The 15000-nt window shown below is 35.1% G+C and overlaps 1 protein-coding gene across 30 annotated transcripts in view; it reads left to right on the forward strand.

Annotated features, from left to right (window-relative positions):
- LOC135196308 (sodium-driven chloride bicarbonate exchanger-like) overlaps window positions 1-15000 on the forward strand; it is a 564052-nt gene that overhangs the window by 507789 nt on the left and 41263 nt on the right. For 11 of the 30 annotated variants that reach the window (XM_064223021.1, XM_064223019.1, XM_064223022.1 and 8 more), the window contains 6 exons: window positions 5628-5661; window positions 6706-6941; window positions 9423-9464; window positions 13118-13262; window positions 13396-13615; window positions 13844-13979. In XM_064223021.1, coding sequence (XP_064079091.1) covers window positions 5651-5661; window positions 6706-6941; window positions 9423-9464; window positions 13118-13262; window positions 13396-13615; window positions 13844-13979 — 790 coding nt within the window. In that variant the 5' untranslated portion in view covers window positions 5628-5650. Of the gene's footprint in view, window positions 1-5627; window positions 5662-6705; window positions 6942-9422; window positions 9493-13117; window positions 13263-13395; window positions 13616-13843; window positions 13980-15000 lie in introns of those variants that run through there. The other 19 variants (XM_064223028.1, XM_064223026.1, XM_064223029.1 and 16 more) reach the window with 6 other exon arrangements.

The following is a 15000-nucleotide window of genomic DNA, read 5'->3' on the forward strand; positions in this document are numbered from 1 at the left end:
ATCGAAAAATAGGGAACCTTGAGGAAATTACCAAAATCGCATAATGGCACAATTTTCTCTGAACTCTCCTTTATAAGGAAGAAACTTGAATACCAAAATATTCCTTTCCTTTCCTCTCTCTCCCACACAGCTCTTTTTATTACTAATCCTTCCTTTTATATCCTAGAGTCACCTGTCACCCTTCCCCCCCAAAAAAAAAAAAAAAAAAAAAAAAAATCTTACCAGTAGATAACAGTGAGGCTTTGTGGTGTGACTTGCCTTGTGGTGTTTGTTTTGGTTCTTCTTTGTTGAATATTATTATTTTTTTATTTGTTACTGGTGCAGTTTAACGCAGGCCTTCAATATAGTATTCTGTTTTGACTTAGACAATAATTTGTTCTTTTGAAACTTGCTAAAGAAATTAATGATATTTGGCGTGCTAAAGCAATTTTATCTCGCTGTCAACATCCGCCTCTGTGAAGTTAATGTAAAAGATTAGGAATGTACAAGTAAGGTGGCTTATGCCCGTTGATTAACGAAGTGACAGGTAAAGGTTAAAGCAATATTGGAAACTAAAAGAGCGGGGCCGTCCCATTTTCTTACTTCTCTGTTAATTTGAACGTGTTTGTGTTTTGTTAAGTAGGGATGGATTTTTCTTCGACTGCACTAGAATACAAGGATTGTTCAAGTTGGTCTCATCATGATTTTATCTGCAATTTTATATTTGGTTTTGCTTTTGCTTAAAGATAAGTTTTATTGGTGTTATAATAGTGAAAACCATGGTCTCATTTGACTAGCAAAAATTATAGATTGATTACCGACATTATCGGATACGTTATATTTGTGATGAGTACCTTAATTTGATTTTGTCTAGGACCCAATGGGATTATAGTACGCATGTAGTAATTATTGTAAAAAAAATCATGCTAATGGTACCTTGACCCATGGAAAATTTTCAATGTTAATTAGCGGTGGAAAGCCAGTGTATGATAATGAGAAAGAAACGGTTTTGATGTTTACGAAGCTAAAACTTGGCTACTCAGCTTATTTTGATAATTAAGGAAAGTCTTTGCAAGGAAAAATCTATTCATTGCCAATTAATCCGAATCTTCACAAAATTGTGGTTTTGTAGATAAACAGAACCACAATCATGGATAACAAAAGAAAAGTTACATATGTAATTCAGTACAATACATTCAATGACTGTTAAATTCACTTGTTTTGCATTTTTTGTTCAGCAGGTAATCATACGATTGTACAAATACATTCTTGAATCAGGCCGCCTGAACTCTACTTAATTCAGACGCCGGGTTTAACAAACTCTCTCCTCGCAAAAAAAAAAAAAAAAAAAAAAAAAAAAAAAAAAAAAAAAAAAAAAAAAAAAAAATCCTTATTCATGAACGGTCAGAGCACGAGACGCTACTTGCAGACGGTATAGGCTCCATTTGCTTCGTGGAATATCAAGCCGTTCGTGTTTGTTATATTACCTCGGTCCACTTGACGTTATAGCGACGTTTGCAAGACGTACCTACAAAGCTCGAATACCAGTGACTCGTCAGCGGGCAGATACAAGGTCCTTTAAATATACTCCGAGTATATTTAAAGGACCTTGAGTATATTTAAAGGACCTTGGGCAGATAGATATATCACCTCAGCGTATCTGATAGAGGGCGCTTGCGATACTTAGACGCGTTATGGTATTTTTGTTCGTGAAAAGCCTAAGGAGTTTAAACCGCAGTTTGTTTGCTCTCCTGACAAATGGACTTGGTAGATTGAGGTTGAAAAGGTTTGGCTTTGTTTATGAATTTCGCTTACATTTTTAATATACGGGCTTCGGATCGGTATAAATAATGAATTAATGTAAAACATACTCATCAAAGCTACAATAGCAGATTTTTGCGACGTCCCCCAGTTTTCCTTTTTAGTAAGTTCGAACGAATTCTCATCAGAGAACCTGTCGTGTTTTCCAAACTATATACTTTGGTGTTTTCGAGTCTGTCGCTGATCTGCTTCCCTTCTTTCGGCATCGGGCCGCGTCATTTCCCTGCCTTCTTGGCCCTTCCCTCCCGCGAGGCTGTGCACCCAAATGAAAAACGTAAGCCGCTTTATCAGAAATTTCGGTTTGTAACGAGAGGGTTCGATATGGAGGATGCAAGGAGCAGCAGCCAGCTGCTCGGCTCCTGTGAAAAGACGGTCTTTGTGGTTTGGGGGGAGGGGGGGGGGGGGGCTCGTACGGGAGAGAGGGAGGCGGTGCTGTGAAGGAAGAGTCAAGGCCGATCGCCAGGTGCTTACAGTTCATTGCAACGTTCCCCCATCCCCCGAAACCTCTCTCTCTCTCTCTCTCTCTCTCTCTCTCTCTTCTCATCAAATCTCTCTCTCTCTCTACTTCTTCCTTTCTCCTCGTAATTCCTTCTTCGTCGGCTTCCTTATTTCTTACCTCTTCCATTTCTCTCTCTCTCTCTCTCTCTCTCTCTCTCTCTCTCGTAAGTTCTCTTTCTCCTTTCTCGTCCGTAATAACCTTCTTCGTCGGCTTCTCTTGTGCATCCCTGTCTCTTACCCCTCTTCCGTTTCTCTCTCTCTCTCTCTCTCTCTCTCTCTCTCTCTCGGCTTCTCTTGTGCATCCCTGTCTCCTACCTCTCTCTCTCTCTCTCTCTCTCTCTCTCGGTTGCTCTTGTGCATCTGTCTCTTACCTCTTCCGTCTCTCTCTCTCTCTCTCTCTCTCTCTCTCTCTCTCTGGTTTGCTTTATCCGTTTATCCGTTCAGATACGAAACCATTTGCGGTTTCGTATCTGAATCTCATTTGGTAATGTTCTAATTTTTTTTCTTATTCCTTTTCATATTTTTGTCATTACATCTTTTCGTTCATTTCCCAACCCTCGTTGACCCCTGTATGATATCGTTCCGTCTTCATTCTCCTATCATCACCCGTTCTCTACTTTGCTTTGTCGTTATTCTCCGTTACCTTCCATGTCTTCGTCCACTCCCTCACCGTAACCCTCCTATTTTATTTTTACTCCTTTTTCCCTCCCCTCCCCCTCGTGGACAACCATGCCAACCACCATTACCCCTTCCAGGTGTTGAAACGTTCCTCCTCCCCTCCCGTGAACACCCCCACCCCACCCCCTTCTCTCTTTCTCATTGCAGTGCAACCCCCCCCCCCTCCCTTTCTCTAGCACCTCTTGCCTCCTTGTTTAAGTGAGCTCAACTACTCTTGTAATCTGCCAGTATTTGTATGTTGGATAAGAATTGCTGATTTCTTCTCTTTGCTTCTTCCTTTGCAACGGGAGGTCCGTTGAATTCTCATTGTACTGATTTCTTTTAGATGAAACGCCAGCGAAAATAAACCCTGAAGTTCAAGTAGTATGTAATCCCGTATCTAAACTACTCTGTGCGTGTATATCAGCACACACACGGCAAAAACGACGCAAGGGTGAAATTTACAAGAAGTCTGCACTGCGTCCTTTTATTCACAAAGATTAATACGGTTATTGTTTAACATCTCATGAAAGATATGAACAAGACCACTCCATTCCCATCTGTCAGTACCCTCTGAATATTGTAACAATCCCGGAATTGCTTTGGAAAGATCTCTTGCCTTCGTTTCAGTCTTATTAATTAACGAAGTACAGGGTGTCCATAAAGTCCCAGTACCATTACAATTATTTATTGTTCAGAAACCATATAACATAGAGTAATGCAGTCATTTGTAGAATGTTCTACATTTCCTCAAGTTAACATCCAGAGCACTTCATGCAATATATTCCAGATGTGCACTTCCGGTTGCCCTCACAATGCCGAGACGATAATATTACATAAATACATAGTCATCGTTTTGCAAGTTAGAACCACTCAGTTTTTATTATGATTTAGGTGTTAAAAGGGAGGCTTGTTAGAAATGATCACAGAATCCTTATAAGAAAATAATTGAGGGAAACAACACTTGGAAATATGGCTTCATGGATTGCAAATGTACAAATGTGATTCCTAGAAAAAGTGAATACCTACGTTAACACTTTATGCATGAATCTTCATTTGTGTAGCACTGCAAACCATAGTGATAATATGATCCATTTTTGTATTCTCTCTCTCTCTCTCTCTCTCTCTCTCTCTCTCTCTCTCTCTCTCTCTCTCTCTCTCTCTCTCTCTCTCAAAATCCCTTTTTTCTCCTCTGCTCTCTGAAAACTGTAAGAATTAAAGTTTTATCTTTTCCCTGATTATTTGCAATGTCAATACAGGGTATACTATTGCTGCAAACCCCCAGCAAGAAACAAAAAATATATATAATATAATATTTTTATATGTGTGTGTGTGTGAGGCTGAAGTTGACAGTAGGATAAAAGCTGTGTGGAAGTGGAGAGAGGTAGCTGGAGAAGTATGTGATAAGAAAATACCAGTCAAGCTAAAAGGACCAGTGTTAATGTATGGATTGAAAACATTGGCTCTAAGAAGAAAAGAGGAAGTAAAGCTTAAGAGAACAGAGATGAGAATGCTGAGGTGGATTATGGGAATATTGCTGCTTGAGAGATTGGAAAATGGTTAATAAGAAGGGCAAGCAGGCAGGCTTAGTAAAGATTAGAGGTAATAAGAGAGTCATGATTGAGATGGTATGGGCATGTGTTAAGTATGGATGATGAGGAGGGAGTGAATAGGGCTTGGGAGGAACCTGTTAGAGGAAGAAGATTGGGAGGGAAACAGAGAATTAGATGGTGAGATAAAGTGAAGAAAGATAAGTAGAGAAGAGGTTTGGTGGAGGATTATGCCTTTAATAGAAGTTAGCGCAGAAGGCACATCAGGCAACCGTCTCCTTAATGTAGGGATAATGGTGGGAAAGAAGATGTACAGTACACACACACACACACACACACACACACACACACACACATATATATATATATATATATATATATATATATATATATATATATATATATTTATATATGTGTGTGTGTGTGTGTGTGTGTGTGTGTGTGTGTGTGTGTGTGTATACTTTTCTAAGGCTAAGATATATCATTAACATAATTTTTCATTGGAAACGTGGACTCAGATTACACGAATGTTTGTTGGGTGGTGCTATAGTATATGCTAGGATGATTTGTGTAAATATAAAATGATACGCCCATTTTTGGACAGAGCTGTAATGGGATGTGTTTATTTAGAATGGACATGTAATCTTTAGACAGGTTTTTTCTGTATAATGAGATAAATAAGAGATGAACTTTATGAAAACATTCTTAAATCAAGTTCTCAGTTTTCTAAAGAATTCTTTCTAAAATGGTTTCTTTCATGAATTAGTGTTTCTGACTGATGTTGTGTGGCTCATCTGTAAATAGTTTGTAAAAGGTATTTTTTTATGGTTTGCTAGATTTGTTGTTGATCTGAACTGTGTTGTATCTATACTACTGCCCTCTGTGAAGATTCCAATAGACTAATAATATCTTTGTACGTAGTCAGATAAGTGATGCTGTGATATATGATCAGTATGGATGGTGTTGTCTTTCCACCTTTCTGCCCTATTTTAGAGTGTCATTTCACCCAAAGGTGCATTTTTAAAATCCTATTTTTTTTTCATCTGTCTCCCTGCCTCCACAGTTATTGTTGTGTCTTTGATCCCTTCTCTTCACTCTTTTTTTCCCCCTTTTTCCCAGTAGCTCAGCGTTGACAGTGGAATATCATGGGGAAAAAGTAAGTCTTTCTTCATAGAGTAATATTGCCCACACCTCACCTCTCCATACATCCCAACCCTAACCACATGACAGGGCCACGAAGAGATGCTCGAAACTTGCATTCTAGATGTGAGATGGGGCCTCCTGCATGATTTTTTTTGAAGAGCTCTTTCGTGGATCCCTGTATTGTTTATGATACTTCCATTCTTTGTAATATCCTTATTTGAAAGAAAGGAAAAGCAGGCACTTAATGTCTTCTTGAAAAATTTAAAAGTGATTCTTCTTAATTCAAAATTGACTTGCAGTTTTTCATTTATTTATCTTTCAATTCTTATACATACTTATGTATTTTTCCATTGTATTTTACATGTTGAGTCTGTCAAACATTTAACTTTTGGAAGTATGATCCTACACCTAAAGGAATGCATCACTCTTAGTGGTTCAAGTTGGTTGTGGTACTTGTCTACTAAAACTTGTGCTGACTGTCTTCTGTAGCCTCTTAAAAACTGTTTTAGGATCAACTAATGCGTAGGTGTACACAGTATACAGTAGTTGTAGTTACAACTAAGAATGATTAAAGTTACCTCACCAGCTTCAGGTTGTAACTCTAAATAGACTGGTGTTTATAAATTTCTGGTGTAGTCTTATTAGTCTGTTGTACTCTCACATGTTAGCTGTGGGAAATGTTAAGACTTCATTTAATGTAACATCATGACTATTATGCTGAGACACATAAATCTTAGTGTATCTTTTAAACCACAACTATAAAATGGTTTTTAACCTAAGCTTACTTTATGGTTTAGGAGGTAACTAAAAGCAATATGTACATGCTTTATAACAAAGTGTGTACCTTAAACCCAGTGGATTATGTATATACAACAATAATTGAGAATTAGTATTTTGTGATAGATTGATTTATAAAGTGTATTCACTTTGTGTCATATAGTCTTGACGCAGTACAATATATTTTTACTGGACTAAAATGTGGCTGAAGGTTGTTTTGAAAACAAAAATTAATAAAATTTGTAAATTGTGATGAATAAAAATATTTTCATGTTCACAGTAGTAAGAAGATGGAAGGAGGAGGAGCTGCCACATCTCCTGATGAGGAGCCTCCAAGGGATCCTGGTTTATCCCAACATCACTCTTACACAAATGAGGACTTGGAGGGTCATCGTGCCCACTCCATTTATGTGGGTGTTCACGTTCCTGGGGCACATCGCCGTCGTTCCAGACACCACCGACATCGTCACCACCATCATCGAAATTCTACTAAGGAAGACTCTGAAAATAGGCCAGGTGAGAAAACTTTTCAAATTACAAGTGCCATTCATTTTGTTACTGAAGAAATCTTGTGCATGATCAATGTTCAGATTCAAAGTAACTTTTTTTGCTTGGTTTCTCCTAAAGTATTTTAAAATTGAGAGAACGAAAGTGTTGCAGAATGTTTGTGATGTTTGTCTGCTTCAAAAGTATTGGTTTGCATGGCAAGTAGTGAAAACATGAATATTCTCTTTTTAAGACCTAATCTTAAACACTTTCCTTTGCGTATGGTGCTCTTATTGAAGCAGAAAAAAAAAGAGGCCTGTAGTACCTACTATTTTTAGATTTCTGGAATAGACATTGAATGCATCAACATTTTCATGATCATAATAGTGGTATAAATCCTGTAAGACACTTCATTCAACCGGATGGTGTTTATGACAAAATTAAAGTTGACTGAATATTTATTAGTAATGAATTACCTTTTAAATACGTAAGTAAATAATGATTACATATATAGTACTCTTCTATCTTTCCCAGTAACAAATGCAGGCAAGATAAATTTACTTCTGATATATGTGTATACAGTCTAGACATGTATATGTATAATTGAAATGAAAGAGCTTTTGATTTTTCAGTATATACGATCATTATTGCATACATAATGTATTATACTACATCTGTAAACTTGTTGAATATGGGTTTTAATACAAACTTTTGCTTTATAAATGCCCTGATTTGTGACTGCAGGTTTGAACAGGCTAATTAATGTACTACATTGTGTTTGCTGGAGAGAGGAGAGGTGTGCACAAGCTGGCGCTGGATAATTACAGTAGCTACATTTTTTGGCATTATTATAACATGGAAAATATCCTTTCAAACTACCTATCTTATTTTTTTCTACATATAAAATGTGTTATAAATACTTATTTACGAAGACTTTTGTTGCTTAGTTTTTTATTGCTCATTTTCTTTACTGTTTTTCTTTTATTTCCATAACTTATCCATTTGGTTTAATAAGCACTTTGGTGGTGTGTACTTCATTTATATTTTAGAGTTATATGAGGCATCCCCATTGAGGTTGTGACATGGATCCTGTAGTAATTGCATTCATTGTACAATTTCCAAATTGGATTCCTAAGGAAGCATGATTTCTTTGGATTCATGTAGGTCTTGCCTTAGTCTTTAGCCATAGTTAGTAACCTTGGATAAAGCGTGTTATTAGTAGTTGGCTGATAGTATAAAATAAGTCAGTGTTTACAAAAACCTTACAGAGAAAAGGCAAAATCCATTGCAGAAATGGTCAGTAACTTGTCATTGACTGCTGTAGTTGGAGTTAGTGGTTCTCAGGCTAAGAAGTTGCACACTGTTGACCTTGCATCATGTTTCAACTGAACTTCATCATCAGCTGATAACAATTATCTCTTCAGATCTAGAATGGGTAACTTCATTTGAGGTAATGCTGTAAAATGATTGTGAGAGAGCTATTTGTGGATCTTCAGCAACAGAGAATTTGGAATAGCTTTGCTTTCACATGAATGAGAAACCTGAAACATGCTGCCTCCTCCATTAAAAAAATATAATGTAAATTTTACAAAATGGTTAGTCCATGTACCCCTTCTTCATACCATCTTAAGACCATTCTTCAAGGGTTAAAAGTATTACCAGATGACAGTTTTCTTTTAAATGACTTGGCCAGTCAGTCAGCTGAAATTGGAAGACTTTCAGACTATTTCATCTGGGTATTCTAACTTTTCCCACAATATTCTCTTGAGTATGGTTACAGCCTTTTATGTTCCTTACTGGCCATATCTATTTGAAGGTGTGTAGCATTCAAGGGCATTGTCTACCAAGTGATACACAGACTGTGAGTGACAAAACCTTTACTACTTCTCATGTGTTGTTGCAAAACTGGAGAAGTGATAGATAGGCGTATGATAAATTTCACAAAATTACTACACAAAATAAATCCTTTACAACCAGTTCAGACATTGTGATCACCTAAATGGCAGTTTTTTGTATGTGTCTAATGTATTGTCTAGTGCCACCTTGCTCTCACCTACTCTTAATGTAATGTTTACTTTAGCAAATGAGCATTTTCTTTTCTTTTTTAGCCAGTGCTAATCTTTGGTCTGTAATTAAGTCATTTTATAATACAGTGGTTTGTATGTTGCAAAATAATGTACAGTATAATGATTTGGAACATTTTGCATTGTTGTTGAACTCATCTTAAATGTTATGGCACAGCATTTTTTTGAACTTGGAATATTGAATGCATTAATTTTTAAGCTCTTAAGTATAAAGAGTAGCAGAAATTTACTTTCTCCTTATATGCATGATAATTGTTATGGTGTTTTTATTTTTTCAGTTACTTCTCATGCTGTAAATTATTTCTATTCCAAATTATTTCTCATTATCATAAACTGATCAGATCTATACAGTATGATTTAAGTAGTGACATTAACCAATGGATCAATGAATCTGTTTGACTTTTGGGCATATGTCACTTTCCCCCAGTGTTGCCCACTCTGGAAGAGGATTCTCCTGATGGATTCAGTTGTACGCCTCTGCACTACAGGCCAGCCACGTGGGCAGCCATGAAAACACGATTCCCTCTATTGTTTTTCTTACCATACTCATAATATTTATTCACCATTAATTATTTCATTCAAACCACTAATGAGCAAAAACAGTAGCTAAACTACAGAAAATGCTTTTAATATTCTACTTCTGTGTGGTACCATTTTTGTCAACTTTGGCCACCATGACTTATTATGTATATATTAGAGGGTGGGTGTTTAATTTAGGATAACATGATTATCAAGCAATAACATATTTCACTAAAATTTTTTGTTGTTCTCATAAACAATTAATGGCTCATAGCTTAAAATTCATAATACCTATGTATGGTATTCATTGGAATTTTGTTGCTTGGTGAAACCTTATAATACCGTTACTTGTCCATCTTTATCTAATCTAAAGCTACTCATGCTTTAGAGAGTTCTAGCTTTTCTTACATGTTTTCCATTGTACATATTACATCCAGTATGAAGGCTGTGTGATATCCTATAATAAGGGATTCATTATGAGTGATATTGTACAGCAGTGTAACTTGTTTATATACAACTACATACTCAGAACACATAGTACACAGTAAGTGTACTTGTACAGTACTGTATTTTACTCACATATACATATGGTTAAATGTTGAAATGAAAGGAAGTTGATGTTCGCACTCTGGGATATGCATTTTCTGGTAGCTTCTCTGGTAAAGCTTTCTGTTCAGACGAGAAAAGATCATTAGCTCATGCAGTGGTTGGTTTTTGACAAAAATTCAAGACTTGAGATCCCTCGGGAATCCTGCTTTCATGGTTCACCTTGGAGTGTGAGCCGTAACTGGCTTTATGCATGAAACTTGTTCCAACAGCATGTCATGAGTAATAATGCAGATTACATATATATATATATATATATATATATATATATATATATATATATATATATATATATATATATATATATATATATATATATATAGTATATATATATATAGAGCATGTATATTCAAATTTCAAGGTACAAGTAAACAATTAATATCTCACTCACTCCACCTTCGGAATAATTTGCATCCAAAAAATTATACTATATTTAAGTGCACCTACCTGGATTTGAACTTTCATCCTAGATGGTTCGTATATAAAAGACTTAAAAGCACTCCGTTGAGTTTACGAAGTTGCTGTCCATCATATACCAGCCTTGAAAGGCATGGGTTCAGATACTAATACGTATGTATTGCAGATGTAATTATGAAATTACTTATGATGATTGCACATACGTACAAGGACTTGAACACTTTTATGTTTTTTTATGTGAGTCCAAAAGGCATGGGTTTGAGTCCCAGTACTTGCCCTTAACATATACTACATATAATTCCATTTGGGTGCAAATTGTTCAAGACTTGTAGTGAAATTGATATTGATAGTCTATTTGTAGCTTCTTATTTGAATAAATTATGTTTTATACATACTAATGCATTTAACTTTTTGAACCCTTAGAGTCCAGGACACAAGAATTTTCCAAAAGTATGACGCTGCTGTATTAACTATATATATATTATATATATCTATATATTATATATAATAATATATATATATATATATATATATAGTATATGTTTGATTTTAAATCACGAAGAAATAAAAATACACGAACAAAGTTACAGCCACGAAGAGAAATTGAGACAGTGGAGATGCTAAGTACTTGAGTCTTATTACCAAGACATGGTCACAGCAACTAAAGATATACAGAAGCGAGGCCCTATATAAATGGTGGGTACAAGTCATAAGGGAATACAAAAAAGTCGGGAGATCACAGAATGGTCAACAGATTCCTTCTGCAACATATGTTTTATGACCGGGTCAAAAGAAAATAATCCTGCACTTGCATTGAAATTATTCACCCAGGTTAACTGAATCAAAACAGATCCTAACAAGTTTCTTAAAATAATTTTATTACAACATGACAATATGTACATGTTTGGCTTTACGTCTAATGTATTCTGTGGGACTTTTCACATAAATGTAAAAATAAAGCACCTGACCTGTTCTTACTGAGTAAGAACAGGTCAGACAAATATGCTTCATTTTTACATTTAAGTGAATAGTCCCACAGAATACATTGGACACAAAGCCAATTTTTCTCACGTTGTAACGAAACGGTTTCAAGGAACTTGTTAGAATCTGTTTTGATTCAGTTAACCTGGGTGAATAATTTTAATGTAAGTCAAGAATTATTTTCTTTTGACCAGGTCATAAAACATATGTTGCAGAAGGAACTGAAAAAAAGAATAAAGAGGATTACCAATAAGTAGATTTCGATTTCAATCTGTTGACCGTTCTGTGACCTCCCGACCTTTTTATATTCCCTTATGACTTGTATCCACCATTTATATAGGCCCTTGCTTCTGTATATCTTCAGTTGCTATGACCATGTCTTGGTAATAAGACAAAAATACTTAGCATCTCCAGTGTTTCAATTTTCCTTTGTGGCTGTTACTTTATATAAATGTTGATATGCCATTACATATATGTTGTTTCTTAGGGCTCAGACATCAAGATTGGTGAGAAAGTGATGGCAGTACATATTTGAAAAATAAAGAAAGATTTTTGAATTACTAAATTTATGAGGATGTTGATCTCTATAACAAGTATCACACTAATGTTATTGTTGGGATGTTTGATATTGTATTTTGCTCTAGACTTACACTTATTTTATTTTAATAAATGAATCAGTCTTCATCAAGATATTTGATATTCATGAGCTAGCATCATTTCAGAATCCTTAAGTAATAATCACATGCGTGTAAAGTTGCTCTATTGTCCCAGACTCAAAGGGTTAATCATGACCGACTTACGGTTTATATCTGGTGCTTGTTAAACTGATGTACAGTATAGAAATTTAAGCATTTTAACTAGTAGGACTGATGTACCTTTTTTCTTCTTCTTTTACTAAAATGTGATTCTCTCCCTGCTTCTGTTTTCCCTGATTAGTATAACATTCTTATGAGAGGCAGTTGTTCCAAAAATTAGGCCCCACTTTCTTTTTTTCTCTGTCTTTCCATCTAGGCTTGGGTTTATCAAGGGAATCAGGTTGTCAGTCCCTTCAGCCTTTGTGTTAGAAAAATTAGTCTGTAAATTTTGTCTCAGTTCTCATAATGGTATCCCTGTTAAGATGAAGATGAACCTTTGCTGACAGAAGTGTAGCATGAAAATCAGACAGAAGCAGTGGAAAAGCACCTTGGTTTCATGATCAATTATACCATCCTCAGAGAATGTTTTTATTTTTTGTAGTAACATAGAATACCTGTTTCTATGGTTGTTGCATTCTTTTTTTATTTTTGTCTGAAGGAGGGCAACATCTTGATCCATTATTTTGTCCTCTGTATTGGTTTGGATTTTTCCTTGTGTGGCAAATATTTCTTTAATTTATCCGCTTTCATGTAACTATTAAGGAACTTTGCTCTTAAATACTGTATATGTCATTGTACCTTTTGACTTGAGGTTAATTTAAGTATTGTATAATTACATTAATTTCAGTTAAGAGTATGTAATCAGTGTAGTTCATTACAGAAATGTTATCGTGTAGTTTGTAGTTTAATGCTTAGTTTTAATTTTCATTTTATTAAAATTTGATAAAATTTTCGTCCCTGGCAGTAACACCCCCAAGTCAGCGGGTCCAGTTTATTCTTGGTGAAGATGATGACGGTGATGGCACACACAACAGCCACCCCCTCTTCAGTGAGATGGAAACCCTTACAGAAATGGAAGGTGGAGAATTGGAATGGAAAGAAACTGCTAGGTTAACTTTTTTATTTTCTTTTCTATTGTTATATTGAAAGTTATGTTAAAATGCCTGTTATTAGATATATGGCTTTCATTGAACCCTGTATTACACACACAATAATGAGCTAACATTTTTGTATCTTTTGCAGATGGGTTAAGTTTGAGGAAGATGTGGAAGAAGGTGGTGAACGTTGGTCCAAGCCTCATGTGGCAACACTGTCACTTCACTCCCTCTTTGAACTTAGATCTTTTCTCCTTAATGGAACAGTTATTCTCGACATGGATGCTACCTCTCTTGATCAGATAGCTGACCTTGTTCTTGATAATATGATCAATCAGGGTCAGCTACCAGTTGAAGGAAGAGAAAAGGTTTGAAAAAATGTTTATTTAGGAAAAATTTAAGTCCCATTCTCACTATGCATTTCTTATCGTGGTGGAAGTATAAGCTTTACTGTTTAATGATGAACATAGTAATTCAAAACAAATTTGACTCTTCTGAATGATTATAACTTGATATAATAGAAGATTTACATAAGATAATGTTTTAATTTCATTCTCTCAAATTCCATGTAATTGTTTTAATTTTTCAATTTACAGTTCCGTGATGCGCTCTTGCGTAAACACAAGCATCTTTATGAAAAACAGAAACATAGCAAAGAAAATGGCAACATGTCTCGCTTACCCCTTATTCGTAGCTTGGCAGAAATTGGTCGTAATCACTCCTCCTCGAAAAGTGAGTATAAACCCAACACTGGTAACGCTATACCCATTAGTGTATATTATTTTTGGACCTACTAAATGACTGTACAGTACAGGTATTGGAAACTACTTTCACCAGAATTAATGATAATTACTTAACAGCTGTACACTTATTTTTTTATTAGTATTACCACATTATTAGTATTATCAGAAACCTCACCTTAATGTTTAAGTAACAATATATTAATTTGTATGCCATGATACATTTCTTTTCCATAATGACAAAGGAACGGGTGGTAAGACAGGACTAAAAATTCCCAGCACTCGTGCACTCAATAATTAATAATAAGATGAAAGAAAAAGTGGTCATTTAGATATTCAGTCCTTACATAGTCTTTGATTACTTTTACTAAATGTTTTGTAAATTGTAGTGTGTATTTGACCAGCATGAGTATCTTAGCATTATATATTTGAAAGGTGTATTAGCTTTTATATTACAAATAAGCTGCTTATGGACTTTTCAGTTTTATTTTCTTTTCTATCGTTGAGTGCACATGTGGTATACAAAATGTAAATATTTTTTTAAAGTTTCAAATATTGAGATTTGATTAACACCAAATATCTTTCCATTGATACTGTTCTCTTTTAATTTATTTGATTTGTTTTTCTATATATGTATAATTTTCTTTTTGTTTCACGAAATAACAGTACGTAGTAGTATTAGAGCTTCTTACTGACATAGAAACATTCAATAGTAGGAGGTTTGGACTGTATTTGCCATACTAATCTGAGGGAATTATTGTATAACAGTTTGTACAGTACAGTACTTGCATTTTAAAAAGCAGAAATGTACTGAAAGAATACAAAAATTATTGATAGCAGGAACTGGCTAACTCTGGATGTAACACTCTTTAATTTATTTTATTTTAGAGTACATACATAATACAGCATTGATTTTGGGTACAAGCCCAAATTAGAACTCATTTGAAGATATAACCAATTTATTTCCCTCAATTAAATGTTGAAACTTGCACATTGTACCTGTTTTCATGTCA

This window comes from Macrobrachium nipponense, chromosome 17 (assembly GCF_015104395.2).
Source record: "Macrobrachium nipponense isolate FS-2020 chromosome 17, ASM1510439v2, whole genome shotgun sequence".
NCBI lineage: Eukaryota > Metazoa > Arthropoda > Malacostraca > Decapoda > Palaemonidae > Macrobrachium > Macrobrachium nipponense.